Source organism: Pleurodeles waltl, chromosome 10 (genome assembly GCF_031143425.1).
Source record: "Pleurodeles waltl isolate 20211129_DDA chromosome 10, aPleWal1.hap1.20221129, whole genome shotgun sequence".
Lineage (NCBI taxonomy): Eukaryota > Metazoa > Chordata > Amphibia > Caudata > Salamandridae > Pleurodeles > Pleurodeles waltl.
Genome location: NC_090449.1, coordinates 84,224,990 through 84,248,600, shown reverse-complemented (window position 1 = coordinate 84,248,600; position 23,611 = coordinate 84,224,990). Strand labels below are relative to the sequence as shown.

Here is a 23,611-nt window from a genome sequence, read left to right as displayed (position 1 = left end):
ATTGTATGACTTCATTTACCCACCTGACACATAAGGAGCCCTTTCTCATCTTCCTTGTTATTGCATTAGCCCTTTTTGCTAGACATATATTCCAGTTTTTTGGGGTTTAGGCCTTTGGTATCAACCTGGGAGACACCCCTCCGGTGTATATATTGATTCTTATTTTTAAGGTGCTCACCTACCTTTCTCCAATATCTATTTACATGGGATCACATCCCCACCATGTAGAAAAAAGTTGACATGTGGGTAGCTGCATCGGGGGCATGTCAAAGACTCTATCCTCATAATCTTCTTTTAATCTCTGTGGTGTCAGGTACGTTTGGTGTGAGTAGCTAAACTGGAGCACCTAAGTACTTTACCCTATTACCTTGCCCATTCTTCATATTCAAGATTTCTTCCTGGGTTCACTTCCCATTGAGCCGTGTGTTTGGTCAAGCTTATTTTCTTCATTAAAATCAAGGTTCTGTAACCATGTTATCAATTTACATCCTGCTCCTATCATGAACATCAATTGTAAAAGGTCAAGTGTAGGTGGTTCCTGTATTTTAGTTTCCCAAGAATGTGTCAATGTGCGTAGTGTCGCTCCATATGTTAATAACCATCCAGACAGCAAACCATACACCGCTATCAGGTGAGGTAGCAATATAAGTTCTTGTGTCTCATAATAATCCCCCACGATTATAAGTAGGGCTCCCAGTTTTATGGTATTTATTTTTTTAACATTTACATCTGTATTTTTTAGCCATTTGGTGTTTATCCATATTCAAAAAATATCTTTTGAGCATAAATGGAGTCATAAAATTGTATATTTTCACATTTATTTAAATGATAATCATGTACTCATACTTTGATACCTCTCGTGTTTTAGCAAACAAAGCAGCTAAATATAACAAAACACTACGCGACAGGTAAATATTAGCATTATATACAAATATTTGTTAACATATGCCTGACTTTAAAGCAATCTCATCTTGTTTTTAAATCCCCGTGGTGTCCATCTGCTTAGCAGTTCGTCTGGAATTCATAAAGGCCAACAAGTAAGAGTTACAAGCCGTACAATTTTGTGTAGTTTTCTGCTTTTAAAAATAAATACAGGCAGGAAATAGATTGTTTTCCATCAGTATTTATTTGTAATAATCAGTAAAAATGGTAACAATGGAAAACTGGAAGCCTTAATCATAAGCCTCCCCTCAGTCCACTTAGCTATCCTAGATGCCGTAAATAACGCCACCCGTTGTGGGTAGTTGACCCAATGTTCTATTGGGAGATTATAGACGGATATGCACTGTTTTCCTCACACTCTACTTTCAACATTGTAAACCTATTCAAAGTTGTCATCTAAGTTTCTGCAGGACTGTTGGTGTTACCCCCATAGAGAGAGATGTTGTCTTTCCCTTCTTTTGTTCTATATCTTCTGGCCACATCTCTTCCAAATTTTTACCATCCAGCCACCTTGCTATCCACTGCAACTGGACCGTAATGAAGTGTGAGAGATAATCCAGAGCACTCACGCCACTTCCTGCAATTTGTAGTTTAAGTATTTTTAGCGCACATCTGTGATGCTGGCCATTCCAAAATAAGTCTTTTAAGCAGGGTGTCCAGATTATTGAACCAACATATTCATAGCTAGAATGGTACATTTTCAAAAAAGATAACAACCTCTCTATGGGTACCATTTTAGCCAGAGATAGGAGGACCATAATTTGTAATTCAAGTGATCTTGATAAATCTACATTTCCCTTTAGAGGCCTCCTTACGGTTCCCAGATTACCTTCCCAGAGATCTTCCTCTTCATGGTAAACATTTACCTCAAAGTATTGCAATTATACTGCTCCCAGGTGTTACTTCAAAGGTCTAAGTAGGGTGGTTTCACCATGATTTGGGCAGTCAGAAATACACGTTTGCCCCAGTTGACCTTTAGTCCCATCCATTCCTCTAATTTTTCCAGTTTAGTAGGGTTGGTCACCACCTCTTGTTCTAGGTGGTGGATGAGTTTATCAGACAAGTGTAATTCACACCCTAGCGCCTTTTTAATTCCCACTGTTTGGTCTCTGACTACAGTTTTAAATGCTTTACAATCTATTAATGCAGTAGACACAGCCCTTTCATTGAATATAAAATAATCCTTAACAGCTTCATGGAGGGATTATAAAAATGGTGCATCTTACAGCGACCTTCCCTGAAGTTTCTACGTGGGCCCATTTGCTTTTCTAACTGTGGGCTCATCAGCATGCGGTTGTGTTCAGAAACATTTTAGCTTACATTTTCTGTTTATGCCTTGGTAATACACTCTAGCCATGCATAATATCGTATCTAATCTTATGTCTACTGTAGGAAGTTGGCTCTGTATGCACTATTTCAAAGTAAGGAATAGTATGCACAGAGTCCAAGGGTTCCCCTTAGAGGTAAGATAGTGGCAAAAAGAGATAATTCTAATGCTCTATTTTGTGGTAGTGTGGTCGAGCAGTAGGCTTATCAGAGGAGTAGTGTTAAGCATTTGTTGTACACACACAGGCAACAAATGAGGAACACACACTCAGAGACAATTCCAGGACAATATGTTTTTGTATAGAAAAATATATTTTCTTAGTTTATTTTAAGAACCACAGGTTCAGGATTTACATGTAATACTTCAAATGAAAGGTATTGCAGGTAGGTACTTTATGAACTTTGAATTAGCAAAATAGCATATACAGTTTTCACATAAATCACATATAGCTATTTTAAAACTAGACAGTGCAATTTTCAACAGTTCCTGGGGGGAGTAAGAGTTTGTTAGTTTTTGCAGGTAAGTAAACCACCTACGGGGTTCAAGTTTGGGTCCAAGGTAGCCCACCGTTGGGGGTTCAGAGCAACCCCAAAGTTACCACACCAGCAGCTCAGGGCCGATCAGGTGCAGAGGTCAAAGTGGTGCCCAAAACACATAGGTTTCAATGGAGAACGGGGTGATCGGTTCCAGTCTGCTAGCAGGTAAGTACCCGCGTCTTCAGAGGGCAGACCAGGGGGGTTTTGTAGGGCACTGGGGGGGACACAAGTTCACACAGAAAGTACACCCTCAGCAGCACGGTGGCGGCCGGGTGCAGTGTGCAAACAGGCGTCGGGTTCGCAATCGAAATCAATGGGAGACCAAGGGATCTCTTCAGCGGTGCAGGCAGGCAAGGGGGGGGCTCCTCGGGGTAGCCACCACCTGGGCAAGGGAGAGGGCCACCTGGGGGTCGCTCCTGCACTGGAGGTCGGATCCTTCAGGTCCTGGGGGCTGCGGGTGCAGTGTCTTTCCCAGGCGTCGGGTCTTTGAAGCAGGCAGTCGCGGTCAGGGGGAGCCTCGGAATTCCCTCTGCAGGCGTCGCTGTGGGGGCTCAGGGGGACCAACTCTGGCTTCTCACTGTCTCGTAGTCGCCGGGGAGTCCTCCCTGTGGTGTTTGTTCTCCACAAGTCGAGCCGGGGCGTCCGGTGCAGAGTGCAAAGTCTCACGCTTCCGGCGGGAAACGTGTGTTGTTTCAAAGTTGCTTCTTTGTTGCAAAGTTGCAGTCTTTGGGGAACAGAGCCGCTGTCCTCGTGAGTTCTTGGTCCTTCTAGATGCAGGGTAGTCCTCTGAGGCTTCAGAGGTTGCTGGACCCTGGGGAATGCGTCGCTGGAGCAGTGTCTTTAGAAGTGGGGAGACAGGCCGGTAGAGCTGGGGCCAAAGCAGTTGGTGTCTCCGTCTTCTCTGCAGGTTTTCAGTTCAGCAGTCCTCTTCTTCTTAGGTTGCAGGAATCTATCTTGCTGTGTTCTGGGAGCCCCTAAATACTCGATTTAGGGGTGTGTTTAGGTCTGGGGGGTTAGTAGCCAATGGCTACTAGCCCTGAGGGTGGCTACACCCTCTGTGTGCCTCCTCCCTGAGGGGAGGGGGGCACATCGCTAATCCTATTGGGGGAATCCTCCATCTGCAAGATGGAGGATTTCTAAAAGTCAGAGTCACCTCAGCTCAGGACACCTTAGGGGCTGTCCTGACTGGCCAGTGACTCCTCCTTGTTTTTCTCATTATCTCTCCTGGACTTGCCGCCAAAAGTGGGGGCTGTGTCCAGGGGGCGGGCATCTCCACTAGCTGGAGTGCCCTGGGGCATTGTAACACGAAGCCTGAGCCTTTGAGGCTCACTGCTAGGTGTTACAGTTCCTGCAGGGGGGGGGGGGTGACGCACCTCCACCCAGAGCAGGCTTTTGTTTCTGTCCTCAGAGAGCACAAAGGCCCTCACCACATGGGGTCAGAAACTCGTCTCTCAGCAGCAGGCTGGCACAGACCAGTCAGTCCTGCACTGAACAATTGGGTAAAATTCAGGGGGGATCTCTAAGATGCCCTCTGTGTGCATGTTTTAATAAATCCAACACTGGCATCAGTGTAGGTTTATTATTCTGAGAAGTTTGATACCAAACTTCCCAGTATTCAGTGTAGCCATTATGGAGCTGTGGAGTTCATTTTTGACAGACTCCCAGACCATATACTCTTATGGCTACCCTGCACTTACAATGTCTAAGGTTTTGCTTAGACACCGTAGGGGCATAGTGCTCATGCACCTATGCCCTCACCTGTGGTGTAGTGCACCCTGCCTTAGGGCTGTAAGGCCTGCTAGAGGGGTGACTTACCTATATCACAGGCAGTGTGAGGTTGGCATGGCACCCTGAGGGGAGTGCCATGTCGACTTAGTCATTTTCTCCCCACCAGCACACACAAGCTGGCAAGCAGTGTGTCTGTGCTGAGTGAGGGGTCCCTAGGGTGGCATAAGACATGCTGCAGCCCTTAGAGACCTTCCCTGGCATCAGGGCCCTTGGTACCAGGGGTACCAGTTACAAGGGACTTACCTGGGTGCCAGGGTTGTGCCAATTGTGGAGACAACGGTACATTTGAGGTGAAAGAACACTGGTGCTGGGGCCTGGTTAGCAGGGTCCCAGCACACTTCTCAGTCAAGTCAGCATCAGTATCAGGCAAAAAGTGGGGGGTAACTGCAACAGGGAGCCATTTCTTTACATGTACACAATTCATTAGGGAATAAAAAGCATACTTCCTATCATCTCCATGATTTGTTAATCCCCACTTGTCTTTCCATTTCACAAAGCTCTGGCCCACATTAAGGGCAGGGAATCCAGCAACATTTTCTGGACCAGTTGAAATGATCAAACACCATTCTTCCACAACGTTGGACATCTATTAGTGGCCCGGTACGCAACTGTCCTTCCTGTAGACAATCACTAAGGCTTGTTTTTGAGTAGGGTGAGCATGGAAGTCTGGAAGGCAGGGAGTGAGATCAAAGTGGAGCAGCTTGGTGAGGAAAATGGCTTTCAACTAAACTCAAATATTTGTGCACTGTTCACGTAGTGTGGCTGGCAACATGTCTCTATATGCATATGTTTAGAATGAGGGCTTTGATTTGGGTCCCATGGTGTGAACGTGAAAGGTGGTGGTGGGGTGACATTTGTTGAATTTGTTTTTTAGACGTGAGTAATGGGTGAGATGGTATGTGGCAAGTGATTTTGTGCTATTGGTTTCCTTGATATTTTGTTATGAAAACAAAATTCAGTTTGGACTTAATAGTGTATGCTTCTGGTTTGGTTGAATTGTATTGTAGATTTATATATCACTTACTACTTACCTGTTTGAGCTCAGCGTTAGTTTGTAGTGCGAATGGTAAGTGTTGCACTTAGTTGTATCAAATGCAGCTTTATTAGAGTTGGTTTATCATTTAGTTACATGCTGTTTCGAGTCTAGAGTCGAGCCAGTTCTTAATTGTTGATATTGGTGTAGATCCTTTAGTTATGTATCAGTTTGCATTCCTAATTGTGTGAGTAAAGGGAATTGAGTACAGAATGTATACTATTCTTTTGTTTGTTTACTAGTACACTGTGTTATTGGACATCGGTAGAGTTGCTAGAGAATACAGTTATATTTCAGTTCATGTGTATAAAGGCTGGTCACTGAGCCTGGCAGGGAAAGCTCAGTAGGTGTTAGTTTGGAAGATGAATCAACATAGGACAGAAGGAGACATGGGCTGACAGATTATTTAGTAGGGGTATGAATAAACCTGTTATACAAGTGATGCACACCTTGGTGATGGTTCACATGCTGCGTCAAGCAAAAGAGTGCCCATGCAATAAGACATTTCAATTGATGGGGTTTTATTTGTATTAACAGAGTTGTATGCTTCAGATTACGAGCACGCTGAAAGTTGTACGAATTTTATTGGTGCTGTTCATGTCTCCTTAGATGTGCATGATAGAAACCAGACTTCATCATTGTTTCCAGCTGTAACCTTAAATTCCATCTTTGTCAATGATGTATTCGATATATTGTTCTGAGACACTGTATATTTAGGGCCTGGACAGAACTATGTGATCCTTCTAGCTTCTTGGTTAACATAAAGTCTTCACTCCATGCCCATAGGGAAACTTACTATTATTTATACTCTGATCTTGACATTGGGAATAGGCACGTTTTCAGCATCATTTTAAACTCCAGGTGATTTACTGTAGACCAGATTTCTGCTGGGAGTAAATTCCATAGTTTGGCAGTTATGACGGAGAAGGCTGCAACACCTTGTTTTCTTCATATATAGAAGAACAGTTAGTTGTTGTACCATCCGTAAAAATATTGGTCCTTTCCCTTTCGTTTCCGTGTGTGTTATGCAGAGTAGTTTGAAGGTAGATCTTTTTGGAGACAGGCAGCTAATACAGAGCCTCTAGAGCTGGTGAGATGCAGTCATGAATCTTAAGGTACAGAAGTTGTATTAAAGCTCAATGTGGAATTCTTTGGCATCACCTCATAGTGAATTTTGATAGTCCATGGTATAGTCCAGACATGATAAGATGAATTAGGTGCCTGCCTGGACCTTGTGCTGGAATCCAAGATGAGGGTGGATGTGTCAGAGTGTCCTCTTGGTGTACAATGTAAATTTGTTTGATTGGGCAATCATGGAAAGGGATGAATCCTCGATGATTCCTTAGCTCCATACCTTGGATGCGGTTGTCAGTCTTGTTCCTAGTTCCTTGGGTCACTTTGATAGTGGCTATAATGTTTCCATTCCCTGCGTTTTAACATTTCTGTTTATGTGTTGGGTTTGAGTTAACTCTCTGTCATCTGTTGGTTGATGGCTTTGACACAGTCATACAATTGTGAGCACTCTAGGTACTTTTGTTTATCCAGTTTGAATATTTTCTTGGTATCATCACTGTAGCAGTAGAATGTGAGGTTGAAGGAATTGATGAATTTAGGGTGTGTTTGAAGTAGACATTTAATAGAAGCAGGGAGCTAATTGATCTTTGTGGCACCCCTCTCTTGATGCTGCTTGATTTAGAGGAGAATGGGTTGTTAGAGATGATACTTGACCTCTCTTCAAGATAGGAGTCAACCCAATCAAGATGCCCATATCATTTAATCTACTGAGTAAGATTTAACGATGTATGATATTGAATGCTGTTGATGGGTCTAAGAAAATAAGTCATGCCACTTCATATTTATCTATTATATATAGTGTGCCCCAAATGGAAATCTGTTTACAAATAGTGTCCTCCTAACCAGAAGACTGTTTAGTGGTTAGACAGTAAGGTGTTTACCTCCAGATGTTTTAAGATACGGAAGGAGACGGCCCCTTTAAACTAGTTTTTCAACGGATATGTTGTAGTTCTTGGGGTCAGCTTGGTCCAAATTAGTCTTCTTAAGTAGCAGTCACATGTATGATGTTTAAAGTTCTGAAGGAAAGTTACCTGTGGTTGGTGACTATTTGCAGATATTCCACTTTGTGTTTGCTCCTGAAGTTGATAGCATTTTTTTAAAAATCACTTAGGGGACAACGGTTCGATGCTGTCACAACCACCTGATCTCTCCAGTTTAAGGGATTCCAAGATAAAAAGTTGTTGGAGGAAGGACAGAGTGGGTGTGCTTTTCTCAATTGACCTCCCTTTGGGTGTTTTTATTGAAACTGAGTGTTTTTCCTTAAATTAAATGGGTTTTGATCTAGTGCTTTGCCGTTAGAGATGAAATGAGTAGCTATTTGATTGAGGGAGCTCTGAGATTGAGTAGTTTAAGTAATTGCGCAATCTGGATTGCAAAATTATGCTTGAATTTTGAGTTGTTCCTTTGGAGAAATTTAGATATGGTAATACTGTTTAAGTAGTAGGTCTTTGTTTTTTTCATGCAAGATTTGTACATCTTTTTGTGTCCTTGTAGTTATGTTTTGCCTTCTAAGCTGTTTTATTTGCACCATGATCTTTGACAGGCACATATTTGTATATTTTTATATCACTTTTTATCCAATGCTTCTTCTGTTGTCTATTGTGTTGTCTTGCCAATCTCGGGGCATAAATTGGTTGAAGGCACTGCTCACCTAGTCATATAACTTTTCTGAGTTTATTTGGTCTAGTTTTATGTTTTTTTAAAGTTTGTCCTCAAGGTTCCCCATAGAGAGTTTTCCCTCTACATGTATGTTGTCATGCAGACCAGGGAATTGGCGGTATTGTCTGAATATTTTTGTTCATTAAGATGAGTAAATAGTTTGTCCATGTGAATGGAGCAGTTTATGTGATGTTTATTTGTTTTGAATTGCAGAAGACAGTGTCCAGTGTGTGTCCAGCTGTGTGAGTCAGTGCAAAGACGATTTGGGAGAGATAGGGAGGTTAGTCCACTAGTGATGGTATGAGGTTGTGTCATTTTGGTTTATCCAATCAAATGTTTAGTTACAGAGGATGCATAAGTTAGGGTACTTGATGATAGGTTGAATGTGCGGTGTAGTAAGCTGGCTGTGACTGTTCCTTTTTTTTAATGGTGGTATGTATAGTTGGAACAATTGTGCATTAAAACACTAGGGTGTGGTTGTATCTTGTCACTCGAGATTCACATTCTGATATTTGTATATGTTGTCTATTTGGGATCTCTAATATCAACAATCTCTGACCACTTGTTTTAAAGGAATGGCAAGAATCAAATATATTTCCTTTCGACATTTGGAGAAAGCATGGTTGGGTTATTGGGTTGTTTTCTGGAAAATGTGAAATATGAGGATAGAATGATTAACTGAAAACAAATTATGCAATACTTCTGCATTCTGCTTTTGTTCGTTTTTTTAAAGTTTAGGGATGCTTATTACATTTTCAAGAGACAGCCACTACAGCCTGTTACTTAAGCATGTCAAATTTTGTCCCCCTGAACCAAACATCCGTGGCACACTACCAGGGAAACAAATTTTACTCTATACACGAACATTAAATCAAGGTCCAAATTCGAAAACTCAACTCTGAAAAGTCCAAGAATCACTAGCCTCCACAATCATCGCCTGTGATTTGCAAGCAAAGCATCCTCGATGCACCCTGGGACATGACTGCCCATTTTCCAGGAGGCCACAATTTAACATCAACAAAAAGAGCAAAACAAAAGTGGAATTCAAGTGCCCTCCAGATTTAACCAAAAGCACATGACCCAGATAATCGGTTAGGCCAAACCACAGCATCATATTTGTCCCATTGCCAGTGATGCCCCTCTCTGGGTGTTGCCGTGCTATCCCATAGGACCCTTCCATCACCACAACCATCTACACCCCTGCACAGCTGCACCAACAAGTCTCACAGCAGTCTCTCCACCCCTCCCGTGTTAAAGAAAATACTTACATTGTAAAACCCAGTCAGAAAACCACTCTGAACATCACAGACATCCACTAAAAACACCAATACATAGAAAACAGCCACAAGAAACAATAAAAATGAAGTGTGCCCTCCAAAATCCCAAGGACTGAAAAACAGCCACACCCACATGTACCACAAAGGAATCAAATCACATCAAGTAACGCACAGACAATCTTGTCTCTTATTCACTTCTGTGAGAAACTCACAATATTGAAGAGCTCACAGAACATTAGACCATGTTTTAGATTTTTTTTTTTTAAGTAGTGGAAGTCATTTTTTGCCACTTGTAGAGCAATTGTATGTTTCAGTGTCTCCAGGCAGCAGCATGTTCTGGCATGGTAGTAAGCCCTCCCCAGGGCCTGGACAGCAGATTGGGGGTTTGCCTCCATTCTATCCTCCCTCTGAGTTCAGAAAGCCCACTAGACACCAAAGATTATGTTTTTCTAAAGAGTTGGATGGAGCCAGCCTATCCTACTCACAGACTGCACCCCACCACTAAACGCCCCAGCAGTCTATCTGCCCCCGGGGACTTACAGCATGTCCATCCCCATGACAAACAAGAGAACATTTGGATTCCTTTGTGTGTACGTTTGACATATGGCCAACTTCTTTCCCACTTTTGGTGGGTTAATGGCAGTCTCATGGCCAGGGGATGCACTACAGTGCTGGGATAGGCAAACTTCACTCCCCACTATGTTTCTCACTTCTTTCCCTGATAATGTGGTGGGCTTTGTGACCCTCACACCTGTGGAATAGATGGTAAACAGCCCAGTCTGCCCACAGGAAAGGGGTTGGGAGTTGAAAGCCCACCAGACTACCAGCGGAAAAAGTGAGAAAAGGAATGACAATCTTAGTATCGGTCCCCACTGCCACATGGCACTAGAAGCTGTTTCTACTCCCAGGGGAAGCAGAATGGGGGTTTACCTCCTCTCTGTTAGACCATTTGTCAAGACTACACTCAAATAAATCTCAGTTTCCTTTCATGCCCCATGGTAAATGGCTGCACCTTTTGGGCTCTGGGGTAGGTGACAGCCAGGCCAGGGAACCCTACCATCCCTTGTCATTTCTGAAACCTGGAGACCCAGGGGAATCCATGGTAGTGTAACCTATATGGATCCCAGCATGTTTTCCTATCCAGGATGCCTTGCGAATGTCAAGGTGTGGGCCAAAAAAAGCCTTTCTCATATTTATATGACAGACAAAATTGGCATTTCCAGCCAATGGCCAAAGTCTAACCACCCAACCTTAACACACTTCTCCCGATTGAAACACAGCCTCCCAAAACTATAGAGAAACCCATGCAAGTCGCACCACTCTCAGCTTCATTGGTTGTCTAGTTTTTCAGAAATCTCTGTGTCTGGTCGGTTTCCCTGATGACGGATGATTTTAGTCCCAACTACCGCAGCCACTCATATCACAATATTTCCACATTGTGGTCTGGTGCCTTTGACGTCACAGGAGATAGGTCCAGCCACACAAATGCAGTAGCATTTTTATCAGAAGTGTGGTAGCGCTGAGTGGTAGGAATATTGGGAATCCCTGCAGATCCCTGAGCTTTTCCTCACAGAAATATGAGGAAAATCTGTGATTTCCACCAAAGTTTGACGTTTGCAAGGCTTTCGGTGTAATAAAACTTATTGGGATCCATGCAATTTACATGAGCCTTGACTTCCTGGTAGTCTAGTTTTCAGAAATGTCTGGGTGTTATTGGTTTCCAGGGAGGGGCAATCCTGGGCCTAAATACTGTAGTTAGTGGTTTTGCCAGAACAGGTTGATTTGCAAGACAAAATCTTGAAGTTTCTATTTTGTATTTTTGGAACTTTCCTGCTGGGAGAAATGGAACCAGCCACGTAAACTGGGTGCTGTTTTTTTTATCAGGACTGGTAAGGGAGCACGGAGTAGTAGTGTCTCCTTTTTGGCTTTCAAGTGAAAACCAATGTGCAAGAAAGGAGTAAGTCAACCATCAGAGTAAAAACATTACAGATGAAAACGTAGTGCTCTATTTCTTCCTGCTTATTTTCATTATTTTTCATTTCACCAATTAGCTTCCTTTGGAAAATATAATGAGCGAGCTACACAAATGACCCCTCACTGAATTCCAAATATTATTTTATCTTGTGAAATATATAATTTTCCATTTTACCCATGTGTTTCACACCTGTTTCCAACCCAAACTCCAAATAAGTAGTAACCTCAAAATAATAGGAAAAATCAGTTACCACTTAGGAAATCTGCTGTTCCTGAAAGTGGGGAAGCCAATGACCTTAGAACCATAAATCTTTTTTTGATGCCATTTATAGAAAACAGTACACTTTCTTGCACAGGATATTTTTCCATTTTGCCTGAAAAAACACTTCTTGGTTCCCTCCTGGGATACCCACAAACAATGGCTAAACTTGGATTCCTCAGCATGTGCAACACAAGGAAACAAATATGGCCAGATACAATTTGTGGGAAAACATTTACAAAGGCTTAATCTCTAAGTGCCCAAGACATAAAAAAAAAAAGCCCGGAAATGGAGAGCAGTTAAAAGAGCACTGATTTCTCATGAAAGCAAGTCAAAATGCAACTGCCCAGTTGATTCTCACCAACACTAATTCTAAAATATTTTAACAAATCAAAAACCTTCGACATTTGAGAATATTTGGATCGTCTGTGATGTGTGTAAACGATGATTTGGGTTGGTTTGAAAACTCACAACATTTGCTAATACAATATTGTATAAATGGGGTTTCAGTGGATGGTTTACTATCCAATTAGATAGCATCACAGTTGGGCCTTGGTGTCTAAACCCGTTGTCTAAAATGACTAAATGCTCTTTTTCTCATTTCGCTCTCTGTTTATGGTTCTTCTCAGTTGCGCAAATGTTGAACTTCTTACTTCCAAATGTTTAAACTGGCCATCCATGCTGTCTTTTCACAGAGGCCCACGCTGCAGAATTAGTTGCCTTCCTTTCCACCAGTGCCATTCTCTCCTCTTACTGTTGGTTCTGCATTAAAGACACCTCTTGATAGAAACATGCCTTGATGCCTTGACGAATGTTCTCTTTTAGGTTGGCTTTGAGATATTTTTTCTCCTTAGTCAATATTCCGACAGAGTGTCAATATAAACTGTATATGCCTTGCTATGTACATCTGTGCTGTTGCCAACCCTGTATTGTGCATCCCCCCAAAATGATGAGCAGACAATGAATCTTTTGTTTGCTGGTTTCTCTGCTAGGTGTGGCCTTTTGGGTGGCCTTTTTTCAAAACACGCAATTGTTCGGTGAGAAAGGCCTGCTGCCATGCAAGCTGCACCTGGAGAACATCAAACGTTACTTCGGGGGAAAAATCAACATGGACTCCATAAGCTACGCACCAACGATCCTCTGGTTCCTGCCCTGGTCTTGCATGGATTGCTCCTTAAATGGCATTGCATTTTTCGGCTTTGTCATTGCAGCATTTATATTGATAACTGGAATGGCCAACATGGTATTCATGACTCTACTGTGGATTTTCTACCTCTCGCTCATCAACGTTGGACAGATCTGGTAAGTGTTAAAAAGATACTACACTCTACCTTGCTCTTTCTAACTGTGCTGTGAAATAGACTTTTGAGGACCAGTTCCTTTGTAGTTGTCCCTGTGATCTAATTATCTTTTGCTCACCCTTGTGACTTTGAACACACCGTTTAAGTAAGCATTGTTGTATTTATAAAGTACTGTTTAAGTGATTACAAAATATTTGTACTTTTCAACTTTTCGATTGCATAGTTATTTATTCATTAGCAATATCTAGTATCCCGAAAGCAGTGCTTAATTTGTGCTTGTTGTTTCCGGTGCGGAGCCCCGTGCTTATTTTTGAGGGCCGGCACTTATATTTCTGCCTCAAGCATTTACTGCGAGCAAAAGACACATATGAGAAAGACAGAGGAAGAGAAAAACGAAAAGGCGTCACAATGGGAGAAAGTAGAAAGCTGCAAGGGTGAGGTGAAGGGGCAGGGAGTGGCTGTAAGTGGATTGAAGAGGCCTGAGATGGCTTCAGGATTACGCTGTCTAAGTATTCTGTGTCTGCACATTTAATTGTAGGAGCCGCAAGTTTAGGAGGAGGGCTTTGGGCACCTGCACGTTTTTATTTACAAATGAAGCACTGCCCGAAAGAAGCATGAGCCATAGACTAAAAAGCACCATTATATGACATACCAAAGGATCAAAACTGAGCGCTTCCAGGATAGGATGGAGATGATGTTAGATGTCACTGCAGGGCTTATACGGGATAGACCTAACGGGGTAGGTAGTTTGTAGATGATGGTTGGTAAAGATAATGCAGAGTAAAAATGGGTTGTAATGTAAAAGTAACATATTGTTGCAGTTTATTTGTTTTGCGAAACTATGTTTTAAGATGTGATTCAAATATGTGCTGAGTCAAGGTGGCAGAGCAGACCTAAGGTGTGAGTTCAAACAAAAGGGCCATAGGTGAGAATAGTTTTGAGTGTCATCGGAGGAAGATGGGGTTGGGAGCTGTTGTGAGGCTTAATTTAGGTGTTTTAATTCTTTTAGCGCTGCAATATTTGTGCTACCATATTTGTGATGCTTCAACACCCCCTTTCCGTCAGCCTTTGCATGGCAGGGCTACTGCCATGCAAAGTCTGACGGAAAGGGGATTTATAATCCCCAGGGCAGCGCTGCCCGGGCAGATTGAGACTGCCGAGACCTCCAGGCTGTCGACTGGCGGCAACCTGACGGTGTTGGCGGTCCGACTGTAGCGGCTCCGTCATGGTCATAATGTGGAGGCCGGACCGCTGTTTTGGCGGCGGTCCGACCTCCACCGCAGCCCTGGCAGTCTCCTGATAATCAGGATCGTAATGAAGCCCATAGTCTTCTAGTATATGTTTTGAATGTTTTCAGAGACATTAATGAACAATTAATTGCAAAGACATAATTTTTTTAAGTTATCCCAGATTATTGAAGATGTTTAGGCTTCCTTTTCAGCAGGGCCTTTAAAAAGTCTTCAGACTTAAAATGCAGGGATGTACAGGTTGTGGTGACATCTCTGAAATGGGAAGGGTTAGAAGGATGGGACCAGGTGTCTTTGTATCAGGGAGGCTAGCGTGAGACAATGCTGACACCTGTTTTAAAAAAAGTCACATGGGGCCTAAGGCCAGAGTTCCTTGATGAAGAGTGCTCTGCATGTACACCATAATTAATTTGTAAGTTGCATACTTCGGTTGGACAACAGTTCTTCAAGGGCGGTGCTTCTGTTTCTTCCAGGTGGGTAACTGCACAGTGTACACACTGGTTGTTTAACCGTGCCTCCTGTGATTATTCCTCTGTGCATGTCTGGGTGTTGTCCATGTAACATATTACCTGGTGGACTTCATTATTCCCTATCCGTCTATTTTCAGACTGTCTGAAAGACCTCATGCTTATGTACAGCAGTGTTTGCCTCACCATGTTTGAAGGACATCTTTGAACCTCCTGTACCTTACTCAACACTTCCCATACAGACAAAACTACACCCCATACGCTATAAGACATCCTCTTGGAAAGGGTACCAAAAATCCAATAGAAATCGGAGCACTTTCTGGCCTTGCCAGGGGTATGAAACCTAGATGATTGCAACAATACGTGGAAACAATATGTGGGATTGGTATTGTGTCTATAGGCAGCAGAACTGCTGAAAGTTTAGGAAGGTTTGTAGGAAGGCTCTCTAGAATACATATCTCTGTTGGTGAAGCCATGCGGAAGAAGAGGGATGATGAAGAGACTGACGTTTTTTGTATATTTCATAAGAAGCAGGATTGGGAAGTTATTCACAAAAGTGTTTTGCAGACTTGAGATTGAGAACACTGCAGATTGGTAGCCCATGGAGTGTGACTTTGCAGGAGTTGGGGTGGTATATAAAAAGGCAATGGACGAGGATTTCAGAAGTGTCTTGGGATAGATATCAGTGTATCTTGAAAGTGTTGTGAGAAAGAACACTCTATGAGGACAAGAATTTTGATCTGTAATGTGAAGTATAGGGACAGGTCAACATTGGCTCCTAAGTTGCGATCATGCAAGACTTGTAGAATGATATTTGATGCAAAAATACATACTGAGGCTTTGACTGTCGATAATGGGTGATGATCATATCAGTGTTTGAGATAGTCAAGAAGTGTAAAGTTAATCAGGAAGGCATACAGGACAGGCAGTTTCGAAAGAACATTTGGAATGAGGACAAAAAGTAGCAAGTGGAGGTTTATACCTGGAATATCACCGGCACAAATGACAGTTGAAACCAAATAATCAGATTATGGGGGTTATTACAATTTTGGAGGAGGTGTTAATCCGTCCCAAAAGTGACGGTAAAGTGACGGATATACCACCAGCCATATTACGAGTTCCATAGGATATAATGGACTCGTAATACGGCTGGTGGTATATCCGTCACTTTACCGTCACTTTTGTGACGGATTAACACCTCCTCTAAAGTTGTAATAACCCCCTATATCTCCATGAGATACAATGTGGGATGAGAATAGGAAGGTGTTGTGTACTAAATATTGTACCACTTGTATCAGGAATGGCAATTCTAATGTCAGTGGTGATGAAGACATACAATTAAATTATTTGTTAAAAATTGACTGCCAAGGTAAAAAGAGGATCACAAAAGATCATTGCCACAAATTGCTAGAGAAATAGAAATTTAAGAGAAAGTAGAGTAAGTTGACTGTTCCAGATGCTGCACAGGAATGAACTATGAAATAGCAAGCCAGTTCCTAAAAGAATGTGCCTCTGGTGACCTGAATGTTTTGAATTTGTCTGTCGTGGAAATTTGGAAATGTTGTTGTATTAAATGTTTATGTGAGAATATCTTAATGGCATGTGCATTGTAACATTTAATGTAAAAATAATGTTATGGGAAAGTTCTGGTATTACACCACAGAGCAGGCCAGTCTGATATACCTATGGCTTGCTCATCATAATGTTGGGAACCTTTTATGGTCTTCAGTGTTTCAGTTTGCAGTTAAAAATTAAAAAAACAAAGGTGCTGATTGATGAAGGGACATCTTGACATATGGGATATCTTGAATTACTTCAACAATGTCTGTCTTATATTCACATATTTTAACAAAGAGGAACTTCCATATGAGTCTATGGTCAAATGTTAATGGCTGATAGGAAGGCTAGTTTCTAGACATGTGCTGATGGTAATTGTAAGTGGTCATGGTATGTATTTTGTGTGGGAAGCTATGTTTATATAGTTGAGGTGTGCATTGTAAAATATGTCAAAAATGTTTTCGACATAACATAAACTAAATAATTTTATATGGCTATGATAAATTTCTGGTGATGCATCTCAGTAATTTTCTTAGGCAGCATGATTGCTGTTGGGGGGAAATGTTTCCCGTATGACATAATGGCACGTTTACTTGCCCAGATTACCTGACTCCATGTGAATGTGGTATCCTGACTTTTATTTTGGCCCTGCAGTCATGTGTGCACAGAAACCTGGACCTGTATATGACAATATGAGGTCCAGGACCGAACCTGTGACCTAGAGGGGGCACCAAGGGGTGCCCTCGTCGTGAACGGGGGAATACTGTCACTGTTCTGGGTTTATTATGTAAAGCGATGATGGCAGTGTACTATGTCTGATAATGTGTAGTGTGACCAGCCTTTTTTAATCTGTGTCAAGGAGAGCCTCGCCTTCAGACCCCTCTCATTTAATACTCCGCTGTTATGTGAGACCCAAACTATTGTGCTGACATCCCATGTATATGTTGAGTGTATGTACTGTGAGCCTGTGATACGTGGAGAGAGAGAGAGAGAATATATATATATATATATATATATATATATATATATATATATATATATATATATATATATATATATATATATATATATATATATATAAAAAATGTATGTGAGGGAGTCGGAGTCCTGACTGGATGAAGATAGCTTTCCCAGACATTGAGATGAGGATGGAGGCAGGGCTACCTTTTAAAATTCCATCAAGACTTTGTTAGCAAGGGGCTTCCGAATACCTCTTCCTGAGCACTTGATGTTATGGACGATGGGAGAGACTGCAGCTTTTGTTGTGTAAGGTGAGGAAGTTTCCAGGACAGACTCACATGGTTTTCTATCCCTGATGACTGTTTCAGAAAGTCTGATGACGGGCAGGTGCAGAAACCTCATACTTCATTATGCCTGTGTTATTGCTGCCCCAACTTGTAAACATATGTGGTGGTACCTGTTGGTTGAAGTGCCATTCTGCACAAGGCTGTGGCTGAAGAAGAGCTGAAGAATGGTTCTTGAAAAGAGAACCACCCCATGATGCTTCTGGATTATCTGACTGCAGATTCATACACGTGGTTCAGAAAATATGTACCATAGTTGGACCCAAACCACTTGGTTCCAGTTCCAAGTCCTTCGAGAAAATTAAAGAGAGTGCTCCACTGTGGGCTGGTGTCTGCCTGACAGCAAGTCTCGCAGAGGTGAGGGGACATCCCCTGCGATAATCATACTTTCTGTTGGAGGAGCTGAGGGTCTGCCTAAAAGCCAATCTCCCTACTTAAAGAGGAAAGGTATCATTATGATCCCTGAGATGGAAAGATTGTGCAGGAAAAGATGACCACTGTGTACCTGGTACTGAGGAACAACCAGAGGAAGCTGACTACATAGGTGAACTAGGAGTGACCCCTGCTGCATAGGCTCCCCTTGATCTCTCAAGATTGGTTCTTAGAGGGAACCACAATATGCTTTGAACCTGTGTCAGCCCGATTAGACTTTCATCTGTCATATGAACGACATCAGCAGAATACTGCCTGCAATTTCCTCTATCGGCGATCAGGGCTGCATCTCCCTTGTGGATGACGTCAGCCCAATCAGTACTACAACTGCAGTATTGGGTTGCTCAGGGCTGCAACTGGCCTGTGATAACTTTGGCCTGATCATGGCTACAACTGCCTGTGTCAGCCCAAGTTGGGACTGCATTTGATTATGGACGACATTGACCAAGCTGGAGCTCCAACTGCATGTACTGGTCCCATCAGTGCTGCACCTGCTGCGTTGATGATGTGCCCTAAATATATCAGCCTTACCAGGGCTTCATCTGTCTAACCAGTATGTCCCAGTCAGGGCCTGGCACTGCTTCTGCAGGGTAGCCTAGTCACGGCTTACGCCAACCCTGGCCATCTGGATCCACAAGAGCTGGACCCGCTCTTGTGCTGTAGCACCAGGGCTGCTGCACTATGTGTTAAGCCGGGCAACCACAAATATGGAGACACATGGCTACTCAAGGCTCTTGAGACTGCCTTCGCTCACTGTGGACCCCTGCCTGCAGAAAGGACTGAGATGCCACCAGATCCTTTCTGAAGGTAATATACTTAAGAACCCATGAATGATGTGCTCATTTGACTTTTGGGATATTTGAGACTGCACATGAGCCTCATTCATGCTACTAAGGGTAACAGCTCCCATGGGGTCACCCGGGGTGGGACTAGCCCAAAGGAACACTGCGGTTGAGGAGATACATGAGAGAAGCGCAACCAGGACCACAGGCTTGTATACTACGTTGGATTTTTTAGTGTTTAGTATGTCTGTATGATTGAAAGTGCTTTCTTTTCCTAAAAAATAATCACTGAGCTCGGCATTCTTGTTATTGTGTCTTTTGGTTGGGTGTTGAGTTCCGGGCATGTTCTGTCCCAGACAACCATCCAGAGAAGCCTGTGATGCTCAGCCTTTCTGTCCTGTGAGTCAAGTGTAGAAAAGGTTGTATTTGACATGGATTGCAGAGCCATGGTAGGGCTTCCCAGGACACTAGTGGCAAACTACCTCAACCACCACGGTTGGGGCCTAGTAGGCCCCTGTCTGCCCTGTCGCCCCTCAGAAAGGCTTGACATTTTCTTACAGATGTATTGTGAGACAATCTCACTTGGGGCCCAGTAGCACCATCTGCCCTCTGCCAAGAATGGGCTTGACATCCTCTTGGCGATTTATTAACATCCAATCGCCCATTCCTATCAGATTTCACCTGGAAGAGACTACACTCTTACGAGAAACACATGCCACACTCCTTTCCCAGTATCTGGACAGTCTGAGCTTTCTGTACCATAGAACTAATATAATACCTAACCGGCGAACGAAAGGGCAAGAGAAGTGAGAAAAGAGGCAGAATGGACACCTGGATGAGGGGAGATGAGTGAATACAGGAGTGGGAGGCAAAGTGGAGAACAGAAGGAACAGAAAATGTAAAGTGGGGAATAAAGTGTGGAGTGTGAGTAGACAGAGAACCAAATAAGCTGAATGGGGGAACAGAGTATTTCTGAGAGGGAAACAGGATAAAAACTGTTATTACCAGAGATGAGAGAAACCAGCCTAGAATGATAGGTGGGTACCTGTGAATAATGGGGATTGGTTTCACCATGGAGTTCTTAGTGAATGAGAATGAAGCTCACGTTGTCTACGATGTTACAGGCAATGGTAGTGAAGTGCTCATTGTCTCTGATGTCATTCTTAACCTGAAAGTAAGAAATATCCCTCTTCTTCACATTTATGCAGTCTTTAATTTTATGGTATATAAGGCTCATTCCCAAAGCACCTGCCACTGCTTCCAACATATACGCAGGGACAGAGGAGTAACAGAGGAGCCATACGTAACATGGCATGTCCTCCAAACATTTCTTTTTTAAAAACTGGCCCCCTGTCACCCATCACATCCACCTTGAGATATAGCATCTTTTCTTCCCCAAACATAAAAAATACTTGGCTTCCTGCCGTCGGCTTCCACAGTCCTCTGTAAATAACCCTTCCCTGCCCAAATACAGATATAAAAATGCCTGGCCTATTGCACTAACTTCCACCACCCTATTTTCCATCCTACCCACTCCCTTCTAAAGCACGCCGTTTCTGCTCTCACATTGAGAGTGGAGAGCAGGCACTGAGCTGACAGCATCTCTGTGAGAGCTGCATGTCAGTGTGGCAAGTTTTGTTGTGTCAATGTGGGTCTGCAGAGGCCTACATTGACCGGTGAGAAGTTGGTGGGCACAGGCGCAACAGCACCCGTCTCACTTGGGTCTTTGGAGAGAAAAAAGGCAGTAGAAGGCAGTTGGGACTGACAGGACCCATTGTGCAGCCGCGATCAAGTCTCTGGAGACAATAACATGAAAACAAGTGCTTTTATTTGTGACTTTAGAACCAGTGTGGTTACCCACCTTGGTCAGGTCTCTACAGTGAATAGCTTGTGTTTATCCAGTTGTTCACAATAGAGGCCCCTTATGAAAGCTATAGGTAACCACGGAAAAAGGGATTGTGAGATGAAGAGCAGACACTGGATCATGAACAAAAAGTGAGACAAGAGTGAGAGGCTGGAGTGGGCAGGTATAAGTGACTGGCATGAGAGAAAAATGGCAAAACCAAGAGAAAAGGAGTCCAGAGAAAACTGAATTATGGGAGGCCAGAGAGGTAGGCGTGTTTGTTGATGAGACTGGAACCTGTTACTTGTCCGTTATGAGGGATGGAGAGGATTTTAGTGTATCAGAGAAAGTGGATTGTGGAGTAGGGGATGATTAATAGATTCGAGAAATGAGTGCAGGGTAACACGACTGATATCAGTTAATTGTGATCAGTAAAATACAGGGCAGAGAAAAGGAAGCTGAGGATAGAGGAGACAGCTGCGTGAAAGCGGGCCAGAGGGCTCAGAAGGGTAGAGGAGTGAATATGCCCCCGGGTTACAAAGAATAAAGCAGTAGAAGAGGGCAAAATGGGAAGTAACATGAGTACACAGAGGAAAGAGCAGAGCAAAGGTCTTGCACAGCCACACAGTGTACCACATTGGTAAAGATACTAGAATTGTCTGTCTTCTAAGTCAGTGGTTCCCAACCTTTTGACTTCTGTGGACCCCTACTTTATCATTAATGGAACTCGGGGACCCCCACTGAGTCATTACTGAAAGCTGGGGACCTAATCTGTTAATATTATTTAATTTTCTAAGCAGTCGCGGACCCCCTGGTGAGGCTTCGTGGACCCCCAGGGGTCCCGGAGCAAAGGTTGGGAACCACTGTTCTAAGCTGCATTGTCCAGCAATATCCATCAGTGTCCCAAGAAAGCTTAAATAAAGAAATACACCTTACTCCAATCTGCCATCTTAAATACCAAAGAACTGATGACCGCTTCCCAAATCTGCATGATCTACTCCGGCTCTCTCACTGGTTCCTTCAATTCATTAAAGAAGTGTGAGAAAGCTGAGTGAGCTTGAAGAAAATCGACCCTTACATACCACATATCACGAAGCACATTATGCCAAAAATCAATAGAAAGAAAAGGAATACTTCTCAACAATCTCCTGAGAAAGCATCGAGCAGTTGTTCATAATTGTTTCTCAGCCAGGATAAGCAACCTACCTGCCTAGAGTTGCCAGCCAAAGAATTCCAAGTACCTTTTAGCACACTGTCCAACTTGGTTAAAATCAGCTGTCTCCACAACTATCCCCAGCAGGACTTCAGACCTTAAACAACCCCCTTCACCCAAACAGACCCTACCTACTCACCCCAATCCCAGATTTCGAACTCACAACCATTTGCATTGCTCCAGCGTACCAGTTTAAGGCCATCATGTGTTGTACATTGCACTATGTTGGCCCCACTGGCTCTAAATCTTGGAACTTTCTCTCAAAACTATGAGAGCTGTCTACACCTGTACACGTTCACCTATCTAGGTAGTAAGAGAAAATAGCTTCACAGTGCAACTGCCTGGCTAGCAGTGGACATTAGAAGGAATTCTATGCCTCTCAGTCACATGGATTTATCATGGTTTCAGCTGCATCCAACATGGAGTTTAAAGTCACTTTGTACGGTGCGTAAAGCATGTTGTTCCACTGATCCGCTATCCCTCACAGATAGGTTTAAGCTTTATGTTTCATATGGACACTTAATATCGTCTGGCACCATTAAAGTATCTCTTAAACAATTCCAGTAGATTGCCACAGGTTATCGTGTATTCTCTGTACTGAAAGATTATCTGTAGAACTCCCTTCCAAGGATCATTCAATTTACTGGAAACAACAGAAGCTTCTAAAATATTTCAATGCCTAACCTTGTCCTTGGAGGCCTTGTTCGTAGTTTTTGCATTGTTTGGACCGGGCAAGCATGACACTGTGTGCTTGATACAAGTGAACAGCATGACTTGAAAGATTAGACTAATTTTGAAACATATTGAGTGGGGCAGTATCTTGGCTTGCTCATATCAAAGTTAGTTTATCAGTGGATTACGCCTATATCCATCACAAATTACATAAAGGGTCTAGTTCAGCTACAGCTCACTGAATGACAACCCAACATCCAAACTAGGATATAGTAAAATCTGTTAAGATTTTACTTAGGATGCTGCTGTACTTTTACGACCACATCTTAAATTCCAAATCTTTAACAATGAACATGAGGCCTCAAATAAAATTGGCTACCTCCTTGATTCATCTTACTGCGGTCCAAATATTCTCAAATTGTCTAATGTCAATCTAATCAAGAAAATATAATAAATGTAGGAACTAAATATATATAAATATAAACAAAAATATATAATTTATTTATTCATTTTTAATTAATTTCCAGTTGCTTCGTGATGGGTGAGTTGTGAGGGATGCTCTAACCTCCAATCCTTTAATAAAATCCAGATTCACCTAAATCAAATCTTAGTGAATCTACCCCTAGCCATCATAGTAGAGTGAGCCGAAAACCTCTCCATATCCCACATCAACTTCCTCCTTAGCTCTATCGATAGTAAAGCTTTTCAGGTTCGAGGTCGATTGGAACATAACTTGAGAGTGGCAGACTGGTCAAATGCTGGTACATTAGCAAAGTTCTACTTGAAACCAGCTGAACATGCACCAGGTGATGTGTTGCTCTGTGAACATAAATAACGATAGCTTGCGGTCTTGCAATAAATTGTAAATTCTCCATGTTTTGTGTTAGGTAGCATAACATAGCAATACCACAAAATAAACAAGCA

General features: G+C 42.7%; 1 protein-coding gene and 1 long non-coding RNA gene across 3 annotated transcripts in view; one reads left to right on the top strand and one right to left on the bottom strand.

The window, feature by feature from the left end:
- Positions 1-23,611, top strand: part of LMF1 (lipase maturation factor 1) — a 981,191-nt gene that overhangs the window by 2,878 nt on the left and 954,702 nt on the right. Inside the window, exon 2 of the mRNA XM_069209821.1 lies at positions 12,862-13,171. Coding sequence (XP_069065922.1) covers positions 12,862-13,171 — 310 coding nt within the window. The remainder of the gene's footprint in view (positions 1-12,861; positions 13,172-23,611) is intronic.
- The window catches only part of LOC138261140 (uncharacterized), a 75,875-nt gene that overhangs the window by 48,477 nt on the left and 3,787 nt on the right, over positions 1-23,611 (bottom strand). The gene's annotated exons all lie outside the window — the stretch shown is intronic.